At 37.3% G+C, this 17,538-nt stretch overlaps 1 protein-coding gene across 2 annotated transcripts in view; it reads right to left on the bottom strand.

The window, feature by feature from the left end:
* BCO2 (beta-carotene oxygenase 2) overlaps positions 1-17,538 on the bottom strand; it is a 74,007-nt gene that overhangs the window by 17,630 nt on the left and 38,839 nt on the right. For both annotated transcript variants that reach the window (XM_061440299.1, XM_061440298.1), the window contains exons 3-8: positions 10,524-10,735; positions 10,194-10,309; positions 9,299-9,401; positions 3,443-3,571; positions 1,438-1,598; positions 354-521 (exon numbers count right to left, since the gene is read on the bottom strand). In XM_061440299.1, coding sequence (XP_061296283.1) covers positions 354-521; positions 1,438-1,598; positions 3,443-3,571; positions 9,299-9,401; positions 10,194-10,309; positions 10,524-10,735 — 889 coding nt within the window. The remainder of the gene's footprint in view (positions 1-353; positions 522-1,437; positions 1,599-3,442; positions 3,572-9,298; positions 9,402-10,193; positions 10,310-10,523; positions 10,736-17,538) is intronic.

Genomic DNA, 17,538 nt, shown 5'->3' with positions numbered 1-17,538 from the left:
CTTTTATCGAAGGATTAATATTATAGTTTTGCTTTGCTTACCATTTTACTATCCCTTCTAAGAAATGTAAATATGTTTAGTGCTCAAGTGTAATAAGGAACTAATCACAAGTGTTTCAAAACATATTTCTTGGTTTTCTTTAATATAATTTTTACTAAGCATTAAGTACATATTTCGAATTATTCTGAAGTATTAAATAAATAAATTACAAACTTATGTCTTCAATGATTTAAAACCATTCTCCCTCTTTATTTGCCAGAGAGGCAAGAGAAACTGCAAATTCCAAACCCAAAGCCAAAACTTGGCTAGATCAAAATTATTTTGACCACTCTTGACAAATCAGAGAATTCTACCTGATCAAGCTCTTTCCCAGTTTTCCTAAGATTCTGTAGTTGGTAGACTTCTAAAATTCTTCCATCATCCTGACAGCACAAATCAATGACAACACAGTCCTGGTCCTCAAAGGCATTGATTTGGTGAAAAGCAATAAAAGGTTTACTGAAGTACATCCCTGGAAGAAGCTGCAGGAACACAATGAGAAAGAGATATTTTATTTCCTTTAGGGTACAGATCCACAAAGTGCAAATTAAGATTTCTCCCCGTTTAAGTAATAGGCCTGGTAGGTATGAAAACCAGAATATGGAATGTAGAAGCCAATCTGTTTAGATTTAAAATCATCTCATCTCATATGAATCAATAAACTGAGGCTATTTGATATAGACCAATCAACTGATTTAACTAACTTCAAAGTTCTCATGAAATATGGCCCAATATTTTGAAGAATAAATAAATCCTAAACTCTTTAGTACATGGTTAAATAGAAAATACTTCTATTAAAAAGTTTGTAATAAATTAAGTGACTAATCCTCTGGAAAATGCTGTCATTACTAAAATGGGATTTTTTTGGTAATGAAATTATATGCGGGACTACAGTAAATTTGGGATACTATTTCTTTAAGGGGTTAAAAAGTAGAGAAATATAATAATGCTATTCATCAGGCATCTATAAAAAGATATTTAACCAATACGCTTTGGACTTTGGTGATATTATCATACTTGTATATCAAAATGTCATAAAAGCAACTAATAAAAGTATAATTGCAAAAGTTACAGAAGACCTCTGCAGGAACAGTATTCTCTTTGGCAAATATTATTATACAGAAAAATCCATGCTAACATGCCAAGAGGATTTCTTAGATGTCATTTTTATTGTCATTTTGTAATTGAATCAGATAATTTACAGGATAAAACCATTTCTTATAATTTTCTGATATGCAAAATTCACTGTATTAATTAATAAATAGCTAGCCCTCCTTATGGAAGAAGGCAATATCCTTTAATTAAGAGTGGCTTATGTAAGAAATACCCAACAAGGGAAAAATCAGTGATATGGAAACTTGCCTTTATGTCCAATCATTCATAGTCAAAATTCTCTACCTGACCAGTATGCTTATCCACCACATGAAACCGTGTATTATACTGGGGTTCCCAGCTTATTCCATCTGAAAAGGCCTTTCCTCGAATTTTAGAAGAGATGATTCTCCACAAATTGATCTTTAGAGGCTGTTCAATGAAGATGATGTAGTTCCTTGTCATTCCTAAAATGGTTCAAGTAAACAATAAAATGTTATTTGGCAAAATAGAGATGTCTGAAATGCAACAGTTATGGGGACTTGTCAGAATAGTTGGACATATTACTGTGACCTAAACAAACGCCAATCAGAAATAATTCTTCATCGTTTCTCAGCTTTGCTGTATATATTTTCTGTTCCTACATAAAAACAGGAACTTCCATACACAATGGAGTATTACTCAGCCATTAAAAAGAATACATTTGAATCAGTTCTAATGAGGTGGATGAAACTGGAGCCTATTATACAGAGTGAAGTAAGCCAGAAAGAAAAACACCAATACAGTATACTAACGCATATATATGGAATTTAGAAAGATGGTAACAATAACCCTGCATGCGAGACAGCAAAAGAGACACAGATGTATAGAACAGTCTTTTGGACTCTGTGGGAGAGGGAGAGGGTGGGTTGATTTGGGAGAATGGCATTGAAACATGTATAATATCATATATGAAACGAATCGCCAGTCCAGGTTCGATGCAGGATACAGGATGCTTGGGGCTGGTGCACTGGGATGACCCAGAGGGACGGTATGGGGAGGGAGGTGGGAGGGGGGTTCAGGATGGGGAACACGTGTATACCTGTGGCGGATTCATGTTGATGTATGGCAAAACCAATACAATATTGTAAAGTAATTAGCCTCCAATTAAAATAAATAAATTTTTTAAAAAAAGAAAAAATAAATAAAGTCATAGGTCCCAGGGGAAAAAAAAAACAAAAAACAAAAAACAGGAACTTCTTAGAATAGCTTGGGTTGAATGCCCTCAACTTGCATTTTTTAAATCTTTTTTTTTCCTTCCTTTTCAAATTGTTTTGGTTTAGGAAGCATTATATTAAAAGTGTCATTTATGATCTGGAGCTTCATTTCTTAATCCTTTTGCTATTTACACTGGAGGTAAGGATCCAGGAGCAGATTGGCTATAAAAGTTTATGATGCAGAAAATAAACATTCTGAAAAAAACTGAAGCAATCTATGTGGAATATGAATTTCCCTCCCAAAAAATATTAACATGATTATTATCTGTGGTCTTTAAAATCACCTAAAATACTAAATTCTATCCATTTTTTATGGTCAAATTCTTTTTTTTTTTTAATTAAGACTTTATTTTTTGGAGCAATTTTAGGCTCAAAACAAAACCAAGGGGAAAGTACAGAGATTTGCCATATACCGCCATCCCCATACATTCTCAGCTCCCACTTTATCAATTTCCTCCACCAGAGTGGTCCATTTATTATAGCTGATGCATCTACATTGACACTTCATAATCACCCAAAGCCCATAGCTTCTATTGTGGAAACACGCATAAATGTATATTTTTCCTTTGTATTTATTCAATGACAGACAACACAATACAAAACAAACCAAAGAGACTGATTTCTATGACTAGGAGTTATTCATTGTTTCATCCTGGAGCATCCTGGAGGGAGAGGCTGTTCTTCATAGAGAACTTAAGTGGAATTATGGCTGGGTGACTAAATCTCAGCCTATTTCTCCCTGACTCAATGTGCTGGGAAGGAACTGATAATTTCCTAAACTGACAGCTGTTTCTTAGAGCAGTCAATTAATGAAAAACTTGTTAACAATTTTTTCGTAACTGCTTGTATTAAAATATCTCTTCCATCAGTCAGTTGGCTAGGGTAAGCAACACATGACTAAACAGAATGAACTTAATTCACATCAAAACGCAACCTTGGTCTCTTATCACATACTCTGATAAACCATATTAACATATTATTTTCCAAAACTAGTTCCCCTTCAACAGTGACATTAAGGCAGGTCCTGTTAAATTTTGTCTTATTTCTGGGCTCACCAAAGCTGTGGTAGTAAGAAGGTCTCATCCCCTCCTCAGAAGCAATAGAACATATCACCTGGGCTCCATGGATTGTCTCCCCAGGGTCAGATTTTTCTGGAGGAACCCGAATAACATTATAGCAGGAACCTGGAAAATGGAAAGTCCTGTCTTAAATGTTTTACATACATTTGAAGAATAAAAGATAGTCCTTGTATTTGCGGACTAGGCAAAAGCAATTAAAAGATTTATGCAATATGCATGACACATATATTTCATAAGGGGTTATTTCAAAGACATGGATACAAAAATATATTAACTTTATAAACAGTATTAGCTAAGGTTTTGAAACATCATACACAAAGTAACTAACCAACAGCTATTGTATTTTAATATTCACAAATGGTTCCCTTCTAGCTCTCTGAAGATGAACTCAATCCCAGCTTCAAGGAAAAGATAGGATAGCAGCCAGGAATATCTTCAAATTCTATCTGTCCTTCTCCCCACTCCCCAGTTCCAAACACTACAGTCTCCATTTGTATTTATGTCCAACTTCTTCCATTCAGTCTTCTATATCCTTGGGGTCACTTTGGGTCTCCTCTCCTCCCATCTTATCAACATTCACTCATGCAATTATTCATCTGACTATTATTACTTCCTCAATAATCAAATCAGGTACCCAGTCCTTAAGCAGATTTTCCCATCCAAAGATATTTGTTGCCCCTCCTTTATGCTCTGATTATATTCTACACTGTCAGAGTATTTATTTCATTTACTATAATTTTCTGTGTATTTATCTGTTTCCTAGCAGACTAGGCTCTTCTGGAGCAGGAATTATGTCTGACACATCTTTGCATCCTCAGTACCAAACACTGACCTGTAGGTAAACCATAAAAAACTATTGTTGGATTGACTAAGAACATATGTTTGTTAAATAACTCAATGAATGAACAAATACTGAGATCATATTGAATTATCTTTCTGGTGTTAGAAGTGCCAACGTAGGTCCTGAGGAACCTGTAACTTGTAGAATCTCACAATCTCTTCACCTCTTTTGGAACAGGATAACCATCTGGTTCCCTACTCATTTATCAGCAGCTCCTTGAGAGCTAAGTCACTTCAGTCACATCTGACTCTTTGCAACCCTGTGAACCATAGCTCACCAGGTTACTCTGTCCATGGGATTTTCTAGGCAAGAATACTGGGGTGGGTTGCCATTTTCTCCTCCAGGCGATCTTCCTGATCCAGGGATCCAATCTGCATCTCTTAAGTCTCCAACATTGGCAGGAGGGCTCTTTACTGCTAGCACCACCTGGGAAGCCCTTACTGAGTGTCAGTTATATCCCAGGCACTCTTCTACGAGTCCTAAGCAGCATATTCTAGACACTTGTGTACAGCAAAATAGTGTACAAAATAGACAAAAGGCTCTTCTTCTATAAAACTCAAATTTTTAAAAAATCATACAATAAGTAAAAATATAATGCATCAGATGAGAACTATAATGAGGAATAAACAAGGGAATGGGAATTAGAAGTGAGTGTATAAGGATGTGGACTGCTACTATTTGCAACTTAAATTATGGTGGTCTGAGAAGGCTTTACTAAGAAGGTGGCATTTGAGTCAAGACCTGAAGGGAGTGAGGAAGAGAGCCTTGAGGATATCTGGGAGAAATGCATTTCAGGTGATGAAAGTGAAAGTCGCTCAGTTGTGTCCAACTCTTTGCAATCCCATGGACTATACAGTCCATGGAATTCTCAGGCCAGAATACTGGAGTGGGTAGCCTTTCCCTTCTCCAGGTGATCTTTCCAACCCAGGGATCAAACCCAGGTCTCCTGCATTGCAGGCAGATTCTTTACCAGCTGAGCCACAAGGGAAGCCCAAGAATACTGGAGTGGGTAGCCTATCCCTTCTCCAGAGGATCTTCTTGACCCAGGAATCAAACTGGGGTCTCCTTCATTGCAGGTGGATTCTTTACCAACTGAGCTATGAGGTGAGAAGAGCAAATGCAAAGATTCTCAGCCAAGAATAAGTTTGGAGTGTTTAAATAACTGCAGTGAGGACAGTGCTGCCCTGCCCATAGCAAGCAGAGAGAAAATTCTAGATGAGGTGGGGTAGGTTAAAGGGATAACTGGCTGATATACTGAGAATAAACTGAAGTAGGGTAAAGGGAGAAGCAAGGAGACTGGTTAAAAAGCTATTACAATAATTCAAATGAGAAAGAATGGTGGCCCAAACCAGAGTGGGGGCAGTGGAGGTGATATGACATAGCTGGATTTTTGATATATTTTGAAGGCATTGCTGAAATTACTTTTTGACCCATTAGACGTGGATGTGAGAGAGGTATAAAACATGATTCCAAGGTCATCATCTTAAGCAAGTAGAATGACAGAGTTACCCTCGACTGAGATGGGGAAGATTTTAAGCAGAGAAATTTAGGGAGAAAGATTAAAAGTTTGGTTTTAAAAAATCAATTTTGTAACCTCTATTAGATATCCTAGTAAAAACACCTGAGTAAGCAATTAGTGGGGAGGTCTAGGTTAGGATACTATATGTTTTGAGAAACAATTATATATAAAACATCATGCTTTATACAGTGATGAGTTATGAAAGATAAACTCTACAGTTCCAATATTACCATCTCCATCTCCATCTACTGTGTCTATCTAAGAGATTACATTATTTTAAATTAGTACTTAAAACTAGCTAGATTAAATGTTTAGAGGATTTCTGTTCATTTTAAAAGGGCTTTTTTAAAATATCTGGAAAAGTGAAAACAATTAAAAGCTTTTTATTTTGTAAAGGTAGAAATTACTAGCAAGCACTTTATTTACCAAAAAAAAATCACTAAATGTCCCCCAAACACATATTGTTTAGTTGAGCTCTCTGCAGCTACACATGTATTTGTGTTCTAGTTCAAAAATTCCTCACTGAACCAAATAATCAAGTAAGAAAAAAGAAGTAAAGCCAGTTTTACTTGAGATTAGAGTATCAAGAGAAGAATTTCCTATCTCAGCAATTGGATTAAATGACGATTACTCAATTTACTAAATTTGAACACTACTAGTTGATGAACTGTCCTAACTGTAAGTCTTGCAGGAAGTACAAGGCAGACAGACTCCCAGGAAACACACAGCAGAGGACTGAACGCCCAGAGAAACGATTTGCTCAATACTTTGTGCCTAACTCTGGGAGACGCCTCAGGACTTTGCATAAACATCAAATTGAGGCAAAATAACAAGTACAACTCATAATGACTGGTGCAAGGTTTCTCAGAGATTCATAGGCCACTTTCCCCAAAACCACCTGGAGATCTTGTTAAAATGCATCAAGATAAGGAGTGAAGGGTTGGTTACAATGCAGATTCTTAGCCCCTTTTCAAGTATACTGAACCAGAATATCTGAAGATGAAGCCCACTGATATTACATTGCTGGAAAGCATTCCAGATGGCTTTGGGGTGTTCTAAAGGCTGAGAATCACTGATCTAATGAGGATTTATTTTAGAAAAATAAATAAAAATGGTTAAACAGTATTTCTTATATTATGGACTATATACAAAGTTATCTATAACTCTTTGTAACTCCATAGACTATAGCCCACCAGGCGCCTCTCTGTACATGAAATTCTTCAGGTAAGAACACTGGAATGGGCTGTTGCTGTTGTTCAGTCACTAAGTCATGCCCAGCTCTTTCTACATGGACTACAGCACACCAGGCTTCCTTGTCCTTCACTATCTCCTGGAGTTTACTCAAACTCATGTCCATTGAGTCGGTGATGCCATCCAATCATTTCACCCTCTGTTTCCCCCTTCTCCTCCTGCCCTCAATCTTTCCCAGGATCAGGGTCTTTTCCAATGAGTCAGCTCTTTGCATCAGGTGGCCAAAGTTTTGGAGCTTCATCTTCAGCATCAGTCATTCAAATGGAAAGGATTTATTTCCTTTAGGAGTGACTGGTTTGATCTCCTGCTGCCCAAGACTCTCAAGAATCTTCTCCAGTACCAAAATTCGAAAGCATCAATTCTTTGGCACTCAGCCTTCTTTATGGTCCAACTTTCACATCTGTACCTGATGAATGGAATGGGTAGCCATTTTCTCCATGGGATCTTCCCAACCCAGGGACTGAACCTGGGTATCCTGCATTCCAGGCAGATTCTTTACTGTCTGAGCCACCAGGGAAGCCTCGCTTGGTTATTAGAGTTAATTTATTAAGAAATGAGTTTTTAATGATCAAAAAAAAAAACAAAAACAAAAAAAGCTGAGTCAGTGTACCCATTTGCTTAAAGATTTTACCTAAAAAGATGTTTGATGCTTCCTATAACAGATTTGAAGAATACATCCCTACCTGAGGTCAGGTAACAAACAGCAGAGACGGCTGGGTGATGAAGTTTCCAGGGTACCCTATCTCTTCTTGAGCCAGTAAAAAAAACAAACCTGAAGTCTTCACGTTCATATATACTTATATGTGTAAATATGGAGAGGTAGAGATGAACAACCCAAAAAGCCAATTCCTTACATTAACCTATTCAAAAGTTAATCTATACAAAGGATTCATAGTTATAAATGATAGATTGACAGCTAAGATAGACAGTCAGAAACTTTTAATACTTGTACTTACACATTCCTTTCCAGAGGGAGATGTATATTTGGGTATATGATAAAGAATTTGCATGCCCTGAGAGAATCCTCTGTACTCAGTGATAAATAATTATTAAGATGGTCTAACAAAATGACTAATAGCAAGCTTTTTCTGTGTTATTCAGGCTTGGTGCCAAGCCTGGTATTAGACACTTGAGGCTTCCTTAAGCAAGCATCTTAAATCTTCTCAAGGTTCACTGCCCTCATCTATAAAATGGGAGTAATAATACCTTTCTTAATGCCATGGATGGACCTAGATATTATCAAACTAAGCAAAGTAAGACAGAGAAAGGCAAATATCATATGATATCATTTATATGGGAATCTAAAATATGATACAAATGAACTTATTTACAAAACAGAAATAGACTCAGACATTGAAAACAAACTTATGGTTACCAAAGGGGAAATGGGTGGGGAATAAATTAGGAGTATGGGATTAGCAAATACAAACTACTGTATATAAAATAGATAAACAACAAGGTCCTGCTGTATAGCACAGGGAACTATATTCAATATCTTGCAGTAAACCATAATGGAAAAGAATATGGGAAACTAACACAACATTGTCAATCAACTATACCTCAATTAAAAAATAAAAATAACTGTACCTTTCTCAGAGATTAAATGAGAAACTATATGGGAAAAAATGGTTAACACGAGCACATACTAGTTACTCTATAAATGTTAACTATCATTATTAGCCATTAGAACCTTCTGGAACAGATTAACAGACAGCTAGGAAAGTATACAGATGAACAGGAAGGGGATGTGATACAAGTAGCTGCAAATGCAACCAAACTTTAACCTTAACTTACTTTGTAGTGTATTACTCCCATGGTAAAAATAAATTCCTCTGTATGTAACATACAGTGTGCCTTCTCTTTATCTCTTTGCTGTGCCATTTAAAATTTCTGATAGTATGGTACCTCTTAAAAATTCAAGTTTGAGAAATATATACTGAAAATCTCTACAATGCATGTGAGCCAAAAAGCATAATGGAACATAAAAATGTGAGTCATGACGAAAAGATCAAATAGAAAATCAGCTTCTAAGTATATACACAAAAAGACCACAGAACATAACAATAAATTATATATTTGAAGTTCAGAAATGCAATTTCAGAGATTTCTTTCTGAAATTTTCAAATGAGTTTCATATAAGTTAACATCTTAGCCGTAATGGAACTCTGGGAAGACAGTTAACTCCCAGTTATTTTTTCAAAGACTCCCGCCGCAACGTTACCATGTTTCCCATAGGAGTTCCCCATGTTGTACGTTGTTCCATCTGGATCGTAATGAGGATGTGCAGTTGCTCCGTTCACAGCGATAAATTCTGTCCAGTTAACCTGAAAATTTAAGACCATTCAGAGACTTAAATTACATGGGTAGGTCTCTATTTAGATGCATAGACAGTAGGGATGTATCACATACTTTTAAAATAAGATATAAAAACTATAGTTTAAGCCCTGATGTCTCACCTCTGTGAAATCAAAATTATTTTTCCTACTAAAGAAAAAGAAACTAAGAACAAACAACAAGAAAACCAAACAAAATCCCTCCTACCACCACCACCAAGAAATGCACAAAAATGATTATCCAGATCACAAGAAAGTTCAAAAGAATAAGCATTAAAATTCTGGCCCCAAATTTTATTTTGCTTTAAATTAATGTATAACATGAAGGCAGTATGTGTTAGTCGCTCAGTCATGTCTGACTTTTTACGACCCCATGGACTGTAGCCCACCAGGCTCCTCCGTCCATGAAATTTTCCAGGCAAGAATACTGGAGTGGGTTGCCATTTCCTTCTCCAGGGCAGAATGGATCTAGGTAATCTCCAGTCCAATTCTACCTAGAGCTAAGCAGAAAATGAAATGACAGAAATAAGTCTGTACTATGCTGTGTCTCCTTTGCCCTAGCCTTCAGACAGCTGGACTAAGGAAGAAATCTAGAATTATCTTTAAGGATAACCAATACCACAGGCCATTCTAATGAAGACAGAGGGTACCTAATGACCTGAATCAGTGGGTAATTTTGATTTTGTTTAAGAATACAATTTTTTCTTCTGATAATAACTACTCTAAAAAGTATTTGAATGGAGAGAAATTTTAGGGTCTATTATATTTTAACCCATATTTTACCTTTTCTGTTTTTTCCAGGGTTTCAATGTCCACTTTATTCATAAAGTTGGTTTCCGTACTAAGGTAGTAATCACCCTTGTACAGCACATAGTTGACATTGGTGTTATCAGTAATTGCTGAAATCAAACCCCAAAGTTATTTAAACACCACAACTTACTATAGGAGATCCTAAGCACACAATCAAGGGAGAAAGCAGTTGAAACATCCTCTCAGATCAAAATAAATAAATATCAAGATCCATATTTATAAAAAAAGATTGACATATGTCATAATAATTTAAAGAATCATCACTATTACCTGAAAATTCTGGGCATAATAAAGGGTGCTTACCAGGCTTTTCAAATTTTGACATGAAACGTTCAAAAACATTCTTGCATGGGTCAGGGAGAGCCAATGTACCAAATTCTGAGATCACAATTCGATCACGATCACTGTTGGCCTTATATGTATCACTCTGTAGAAACTTGCTCCTATATGTCACTGTGCCCTTCTCCATCTTGAACTGGTGAAGTAAAGCCATTCCATCAAACCAGTGATTGTACCTTGGTAGGAGCAAAAATAGAAAAATAAGTATTAGGAAGAAAAACATGGGGTCAAAAGGAGAGATTGCAAATATAGAGATAAGGAAGTGGGATGGGTTCCTAGCACAACCTGATTAGTCAAAGAACTTGAAATTGAGGGATGACAGATTTTGAGTATATCCTGGAGTACAACAATGAAAGACCAACTTACATTCTCTTGATCCTAACCCCTTATCACAAACCTCATACATCAGAGGGCTAAAGGAAAACCCTAAGCTGTTGACTTCTAAGATAATTGTATCTTTACCCTATAGCCAAGATAATAGCATATGGAATGCTTGATATTTCTCAAATTAAAATGGATTCCAAAACTTTTAGACATAGTTATCTTCATATCTTTTATGTATTATATTTTCTGTTTATTTAAATTTTTTGTCAAATTTATCAAAACTATGCTAAAGTAAGCAAATAAGATGAATGTCCTTAGTGGATAATCATTTTTGTCCATATTATCACACTAGAAATGATGTATCTAAATGATGGAACATTAAAACACTGTAAGGAAAATTTTTCACTTTACTTTTTGAAGGGTTTAACATTTGTCTTTTCTCTTGTATGCTTGACAGATTGAATGTTCAATGTCTTCAGCATGGAAAAGGAAGCAAAAATGCTTGGTCTTATCTCAAAGGCTTGTCTTAAAAGGTTACTGTCTTGAAAGCAGGGATGCAAATGGATATATGTACACCCATCTTATAGCAGCATTATTTACAATAACCAAAAGGTAGGAACAACCTAAGCATCCATCAGCTGAAGAATGGGATAAACAAAATTTAACATATAATGGAATATTATTCAGCCTTAAAAAGGAGAGAAATTCTGTCACATGCTATAACATGGTGAAATAAGCCAGTCACAAAAAGACAAATACTATACAATAGCACTTACATGAGGTATCTAAAGCCATCAAACTCATGGAAACATGAAGTAGAATGGTGATTATCAGGGGCTCAGCAGAGGGGGAAATAGGGAGCTATTGTTTAATGAGTATAGAGTTTCAGTTTTTCAAGATGAAAAAGTTCTGAAGATCTGTTTCACAACACTAACCTGTACATTTAAATATGGCTGAGATGGTAAATTTTATTTTTCATCACAATTGTGTTAAACTGCAAGAAATAAGAAAGTTTTTATAAAAGGCCCTCTTTACATATTGATTTAAGATGCCATCTTTATCATAAATCAATTTCTATAAGTTCTTGGGTCCATTTCTGGGTTTTCTATTCTATATAACTTGCCCATTTGTCCATTAATATATTGATATCATAATATTTTAATTACATGTTCATATTTAATTAAAATAATATAAAATTATATATTAATATCTGATAAGGCTAGTTTCGGAGAAGGCAATGGCACCCCACTCCAGTACTCTTGCCTGGAAAATCCCATGGACGGAGGAGCCTGGTGGGCTGCAGTCCATGGGGTCGCTAAGAGTCGGACACGACTGAGCGACTTCACTTTCACTTTTCACTTTCATGCATTGGAGAAGGAAATGGCAACCCACTCCAGTGTTCTTGCCTGGAGAATCCCAAGGATGGGGGAGCCTGGTGGGCTGCCATCTATGGGGTCGCACAGAGTCAGACACGACTGAAGCAACTTAGAAGCAGCTTAGCAGCAAGGCTAGTCTCCAGTCCATGGGCTTGCAAAGTGTCAGACACGACTGAGCAACTGGACAACAACAACAGGGCTAGTCTCCACCCCTCAGACAATTTTCTTTTTTAATGTTTTCTTGACTACTCTTGTATATTTATTTTTCCACATGAACCTTGGTATTCATTCATCTAATTTCCTTTAAAAACTAGAATTTTTATTAAGGTTGTATTAAATTTAAAAATTGACTTACGGAGAACCGACATCTTTGTGATATTGAATCATCCATCCTACTCAAAGAAGACAGAATCCAAGAGAACAAGATGGTGGAGGAGTAGGTGGATATGGAGTACATCTCTCCATGGAACATCAAGAATATACCTTCAGACACAGAAGTGCATACAGAATGCAGAACACCAGCTGAGAGCAGACAGGAATACCTGACCAGAGGTAAAGAATATATAGAATCACGCAAAACTCAGCAGGACAAGGAACTAGTGGGGGAAACAGGAGTGTTAGTAGGACTGGATCTGCCCTCAGTGGGTGGGGGAACTGAAGCTGGGGTCCAATCCCCACATCAAAGTGATTGTCTGAGTCAGAGGAGAAACATTTAAGGCTGAGAGCGAAACAGCTGATCTGTGGCAGCCTAAATAGAATGAGAACCAGACAGTCCTTGCTGCAGCCATACATACCCTGGACAGGGACACAGGTCCCCTGGAAGGCACAGTGGTTGGGAGCTGGTGTTTGGGGACTGTGGAGCAATCCCAGGGCAAGGGCTGCTGTTGATTGTAGAAAGATGGATTGAGGGAATGTAGGAAGGAGGTTATGGTGGGAAATGCCTGTGGAGGAAAGCCAGGCAGCCATGGAAGCAAGGCGATACTGCTGACTCACGCATAGGGGGTGAAGCCGTCACCATAGCCTCTCTCTCCCCACACACCAGCACGAGAACAGTAGATAGGCTGCCCCATAAAACGCCTGAGGCACTGAACTACAGAGCAGGACTCCACCCAGGATGTTCCTTTAAGTGACTGATGTGCAGATCTACAGAGTAGGACCCCACCCAAGGTGCCCCTTTAAGTGCCTGACATGCTGATCTACAGAGTAGGATCCCAGCCAGGAGGCCCCTCCCGATGCGCTGAACAACAGAGAAGGACTCCAGGCAAGGGAGCCGTCAAAGTGCCTGAACAGGCAGAGCTATGAAGAAAGACTAGCCAAAGAGGCCTTCGATTGCCAGCTACAAGAGGCTGGAAAAAAGACTCTGAGAAGACCATAACTCCTGCAGCAGACGCAGTCTGTCCCTGCATACTTGTCACTGCCAGGGTCCCCGCAAGCCAAGCAGTTGCGCCACCTTCACACTCAACTCACTGGGGCAGAGCTGCCACAAGCAAAACATGTCTTGCATCTATGGGCACAGGGTCACTTCAGTAGTGTCTGACTCTTTGCAACCCTGTAGGCTGTGGCCTGCCAGGCTTCTCTGTCAGGGACGGAGGGTCTCCAGGCAAGCATACTGGAGCATATTGGCCAATACTTGTTGCCATACCCTTCTAGAGCACTATGTTTCCTGCTGCCCTAGCCACCAACTCCCCTGAGAACCTGGTGCTGCCAGCAACCCTGTGACCCAAGCAACTGCACCATCTCCACTTCTGGCCCTCACAGGGGCAAACCCAGTCCTTCAGGGCAAACCCCAGTGGACAACCCACATGCAGAGGTGGAAATAAAACCACAGCTGAAACCTAGGGGCAGTGTTGCTAAGGAAGAAAATCCAAAACCTTCCCACCAGCTGTACAAGCTGCAGATTAAATCCACACAATCAACTAGCCAGACTCTGTGTCTATGGAATATATAAAAGGTCATTGAGAGTTCCCACAAAAGAAAATGCACTAGTTCTGATAGCTGTGGACACTGGAGGCAAGAACACACAGAAGGACCAGATTAGAATCTGAGCTGCCCCCACAGCAGGTCTGGATATCAGCACAGTGTTGGAGAGCATCCTTGGGAGGTGAGGTGAACTGTGACTCCCAGCGAGGGAAAGGACTCTGACAGCAGTGACTCAGAAAAACATTTATTATTCTTATGTTTTGACTTTTCTGTAGATTCTTTGGATTTTTTTCTTTTTTTTTTCCTTTTTCCCCCCTCTGTTGTAGCTGTCAATTTTATTGGCACTATGAAATCTAATTAAGCTTTTGAGCTTTTTATTTTCCCCCTCAGTCACATTTTTTATTGTTGTTATGAACCTCTGCCTCTATGTTGGGCTTTTGCAGTTCTGTGGAGTTTCTCTTTTTTTTTCTCTTTCTTTAATTTTACTATTTTAAACCTATTATTATTTTTTTTACATTTATTCCTTTGTTTGTTTTTCCTACTGTTCTTTTCCCCATGCAGTTAATCCTTAATGTATATAAATCTTCTTTATCTACCTCTATTTAACTTTGCCTATCTATTCTTTCTTTCTTTCCTTTCCTCTCAACATACTTGTTAGTTTTTTTTCATTGCTTTATTCCCCAGTTGGCACCTTCTTTAGTTTTGCTTTCCAGTTTGTGCTTTAGTTTTGTTTTGGCAGATGTAATATTTGGTTTCCTTTGTTCACTGAGTCAATCTATTGTACTTTACTTTTGTAGGACTGCTTGGTTTTGCTTATGGGTGTATATTAATATGGGTATATTCAGTCACACTTTTTACTGTTGTTATAAACCTCTGGCTCTATGTTGGGCTTTTGCAGTTCTGTGGAGTTTTCCATTTTTCTTTCCTTTTTTCTTTCTTCTCCCATTTTTTTTCTTTTCTCTTTTTTATAATTTTAATTTTTAATTTTTTAAAATATATTATATTTTTTCTACATTTATTCCTTTGTCTGCCTTTCCTACTGTTCTTTTCCCCTTGCAGTTAAATTTTAACATGTATAAATCTTCATCTATCTCTATTTAACTTTGCATATCTATTCTTTCTTTCTTCCCTTTCCTCTCAACATGTTTCTTAGTTTTGTTTTCATTGCTTTATTCCCCATTTGGTACCTTGCTTTAGTTCTGTTTTTCAGTTTGTGCTTTAGTTAGTTTTGTTCTTAACTGGTAAATAAAATTTTTAATTTCCTTTGTTTGCCAGGTCAATCTACTATACTTTATTTTTCTTGGATTGTTTTGACTTTGCTCATAGGTGTATATGTATATGTGTATACTCCATTATTTAATTATTTATTTGCCTGATTTTGTAACTGCCATTTGTCTGGGGTTCGTCTTTCGCTTCTCATTTTTGGATATTTGTTTTACTCTCACTTAATGCCATAACAAACCACTTGTGGAATCTTCATTCGTGACCAGAGATTAAGCCCTGAGCCTTTGGAGTGGGAGCACTAACTCCAAGACCCTAGACTACCAGAGAACTAACCCTAGGAGTATCAAATAGTGAGAAATCTCATAAAGGAATCCAACTGAATACAAGACCAGGCATCACACAACTCCCAGTAGCACCCTGTGCAGGATTCTTCATCTAAACAACAAACAAAACAAAAATACAAACCCAACATCAGCAGACAGGATTATCACCTCACTCAGCCTTGCCCATCAGAGGAAAAATAAACAAACAAACAAAAACTCAGCACAAAAAACAAACAAAAACTCACCCCACAGGAAGCTTATACAAACCACTGGACCAACCTTAGGAGGGCAGAAACTAAAAGGAAGAAAGAATTCAATCTTGAATCCTGGGAAAAGGAGACCTCAAACACAATAAGTTAAAATATAATAATGAAAAGGCAGAAAAATACTACACAAATGAAGGAACAAACTAGAAACACAGAAGTCCAAATAAATGAAGAGGAAATAGAAAAACTACATGAAAAAGAATTCAGAATAATGATAGTAAAGATGATCAAAAACCTTGAAAACAAAATGGAGAAAATGTAAGAATCAATTAACAAAGACCTAGAAGAATTAAAGAATAAACATACAGAGACAAACAACACAATTACTGAAATTAAAAATACTCTGGAAAGAATCAATAGCAGAACATCTGAAGCAGAAGAATGAATCAGTGAGCTGGAAGATAAAATGGTAGAAATAACTTCTGAAGAGCAGAAAAAAGTAGAAAGAATGAAAAGAACTGAGGTTAGTCTCAGAGAACTCTGGGACAATATCAAATGCACCAACAGTTGAATTATAGGGGTCCCAGAAGAAGAAGAAGAAGAGAAAAAGAAAGGATAGGAGAAAATTTTTGAAGAGATTATAGTTGAAAATTTCCCCAACATGGAAAGGGAAATAGTCAGTCAAGTCCAAGAGGCACAAAGAGTCCCATATAGGATAAACCCAAGGAGAAACACACCAAGACACACACTAATCAAACTACCAAAGACTAAACACAAAGAAAGAATATTAAAAGAAGCAAGGGAGAAGTAACATACCGGGAAACCCCATATGCTTAACAGCTGATCTTTCAGCAGAAACTCTGCAGGCCAGAAGGGAGTGGCAGGATATATTTAAAGTACTGAAAGGGAAAAATCTACAACCAAGATTACTGTACCCGGCAAGGATCTCATTCAAAATTGATGGAGAAATAAAAGCTTCTCAGACAAGCAAAAGTTAAGAGAATTCAGTACCACCAAACCAGCTTTACAACAAATGTTAAAGGGACTTACACAGTCCAAAAATACCAGAGAAGAAAAAAAAATCTACAAAATCAACCCCAAACAATTAAGAAAATGGCAATAGGAACATATATATCAATAGTTACCTTAAATGTAAACAGATTAAATGCTCTAACCAAAAGACACAGACTGGCTGAATGGATACAAAAACAAGACCCATATATATGCTGTCTACAAGAAACCCACTTCAGACCTCAAGACACATACAGACAGAAAGTGAGAGGATGGAAAAATATTCCATGCAAATGGGAAGCAAAAGAAAGCTGGAGTAGCAATCCTCATATCAGACTAAATAGACCTTAAAATAAAGAAGATTACAAGAGATAAGGCAGGACACTACGTAATGATCAAGGGATCAATCCACGAGGAAGACATAACAACTGTAAATATCTATGCACCCAACATAGGAGCACCTCAATGCATAAGACAAACATTAACAGACATAAAAGGAGAAATTCACAGTAACACAGTAATAGTAGGAGACTTTAAAACCCCACTTGCACCAATGGACAGATCATCAAAACAGAAAATTAATAAGGAAATACAA

This window comes from Bos javanicus, chromosome 15 (genome assembly GCF_032452875.1).
Source record: "Bos javanicus breed banteng chromosome 15, ARS-OSU_banteng_1.0, whole genome shotgun sequence".
In the NCBI taxonomy this organism is placed as follows: Eukaryota; Metazoa; Chordata; class Mammalia; order Artiodactyla; family Bovidae; genus Bos; species Bos javanicus.
Note: the sequence above shows the minus strand (reverse complement) of the source record. Positions and strands in the feature narration are given on the sequence as shown.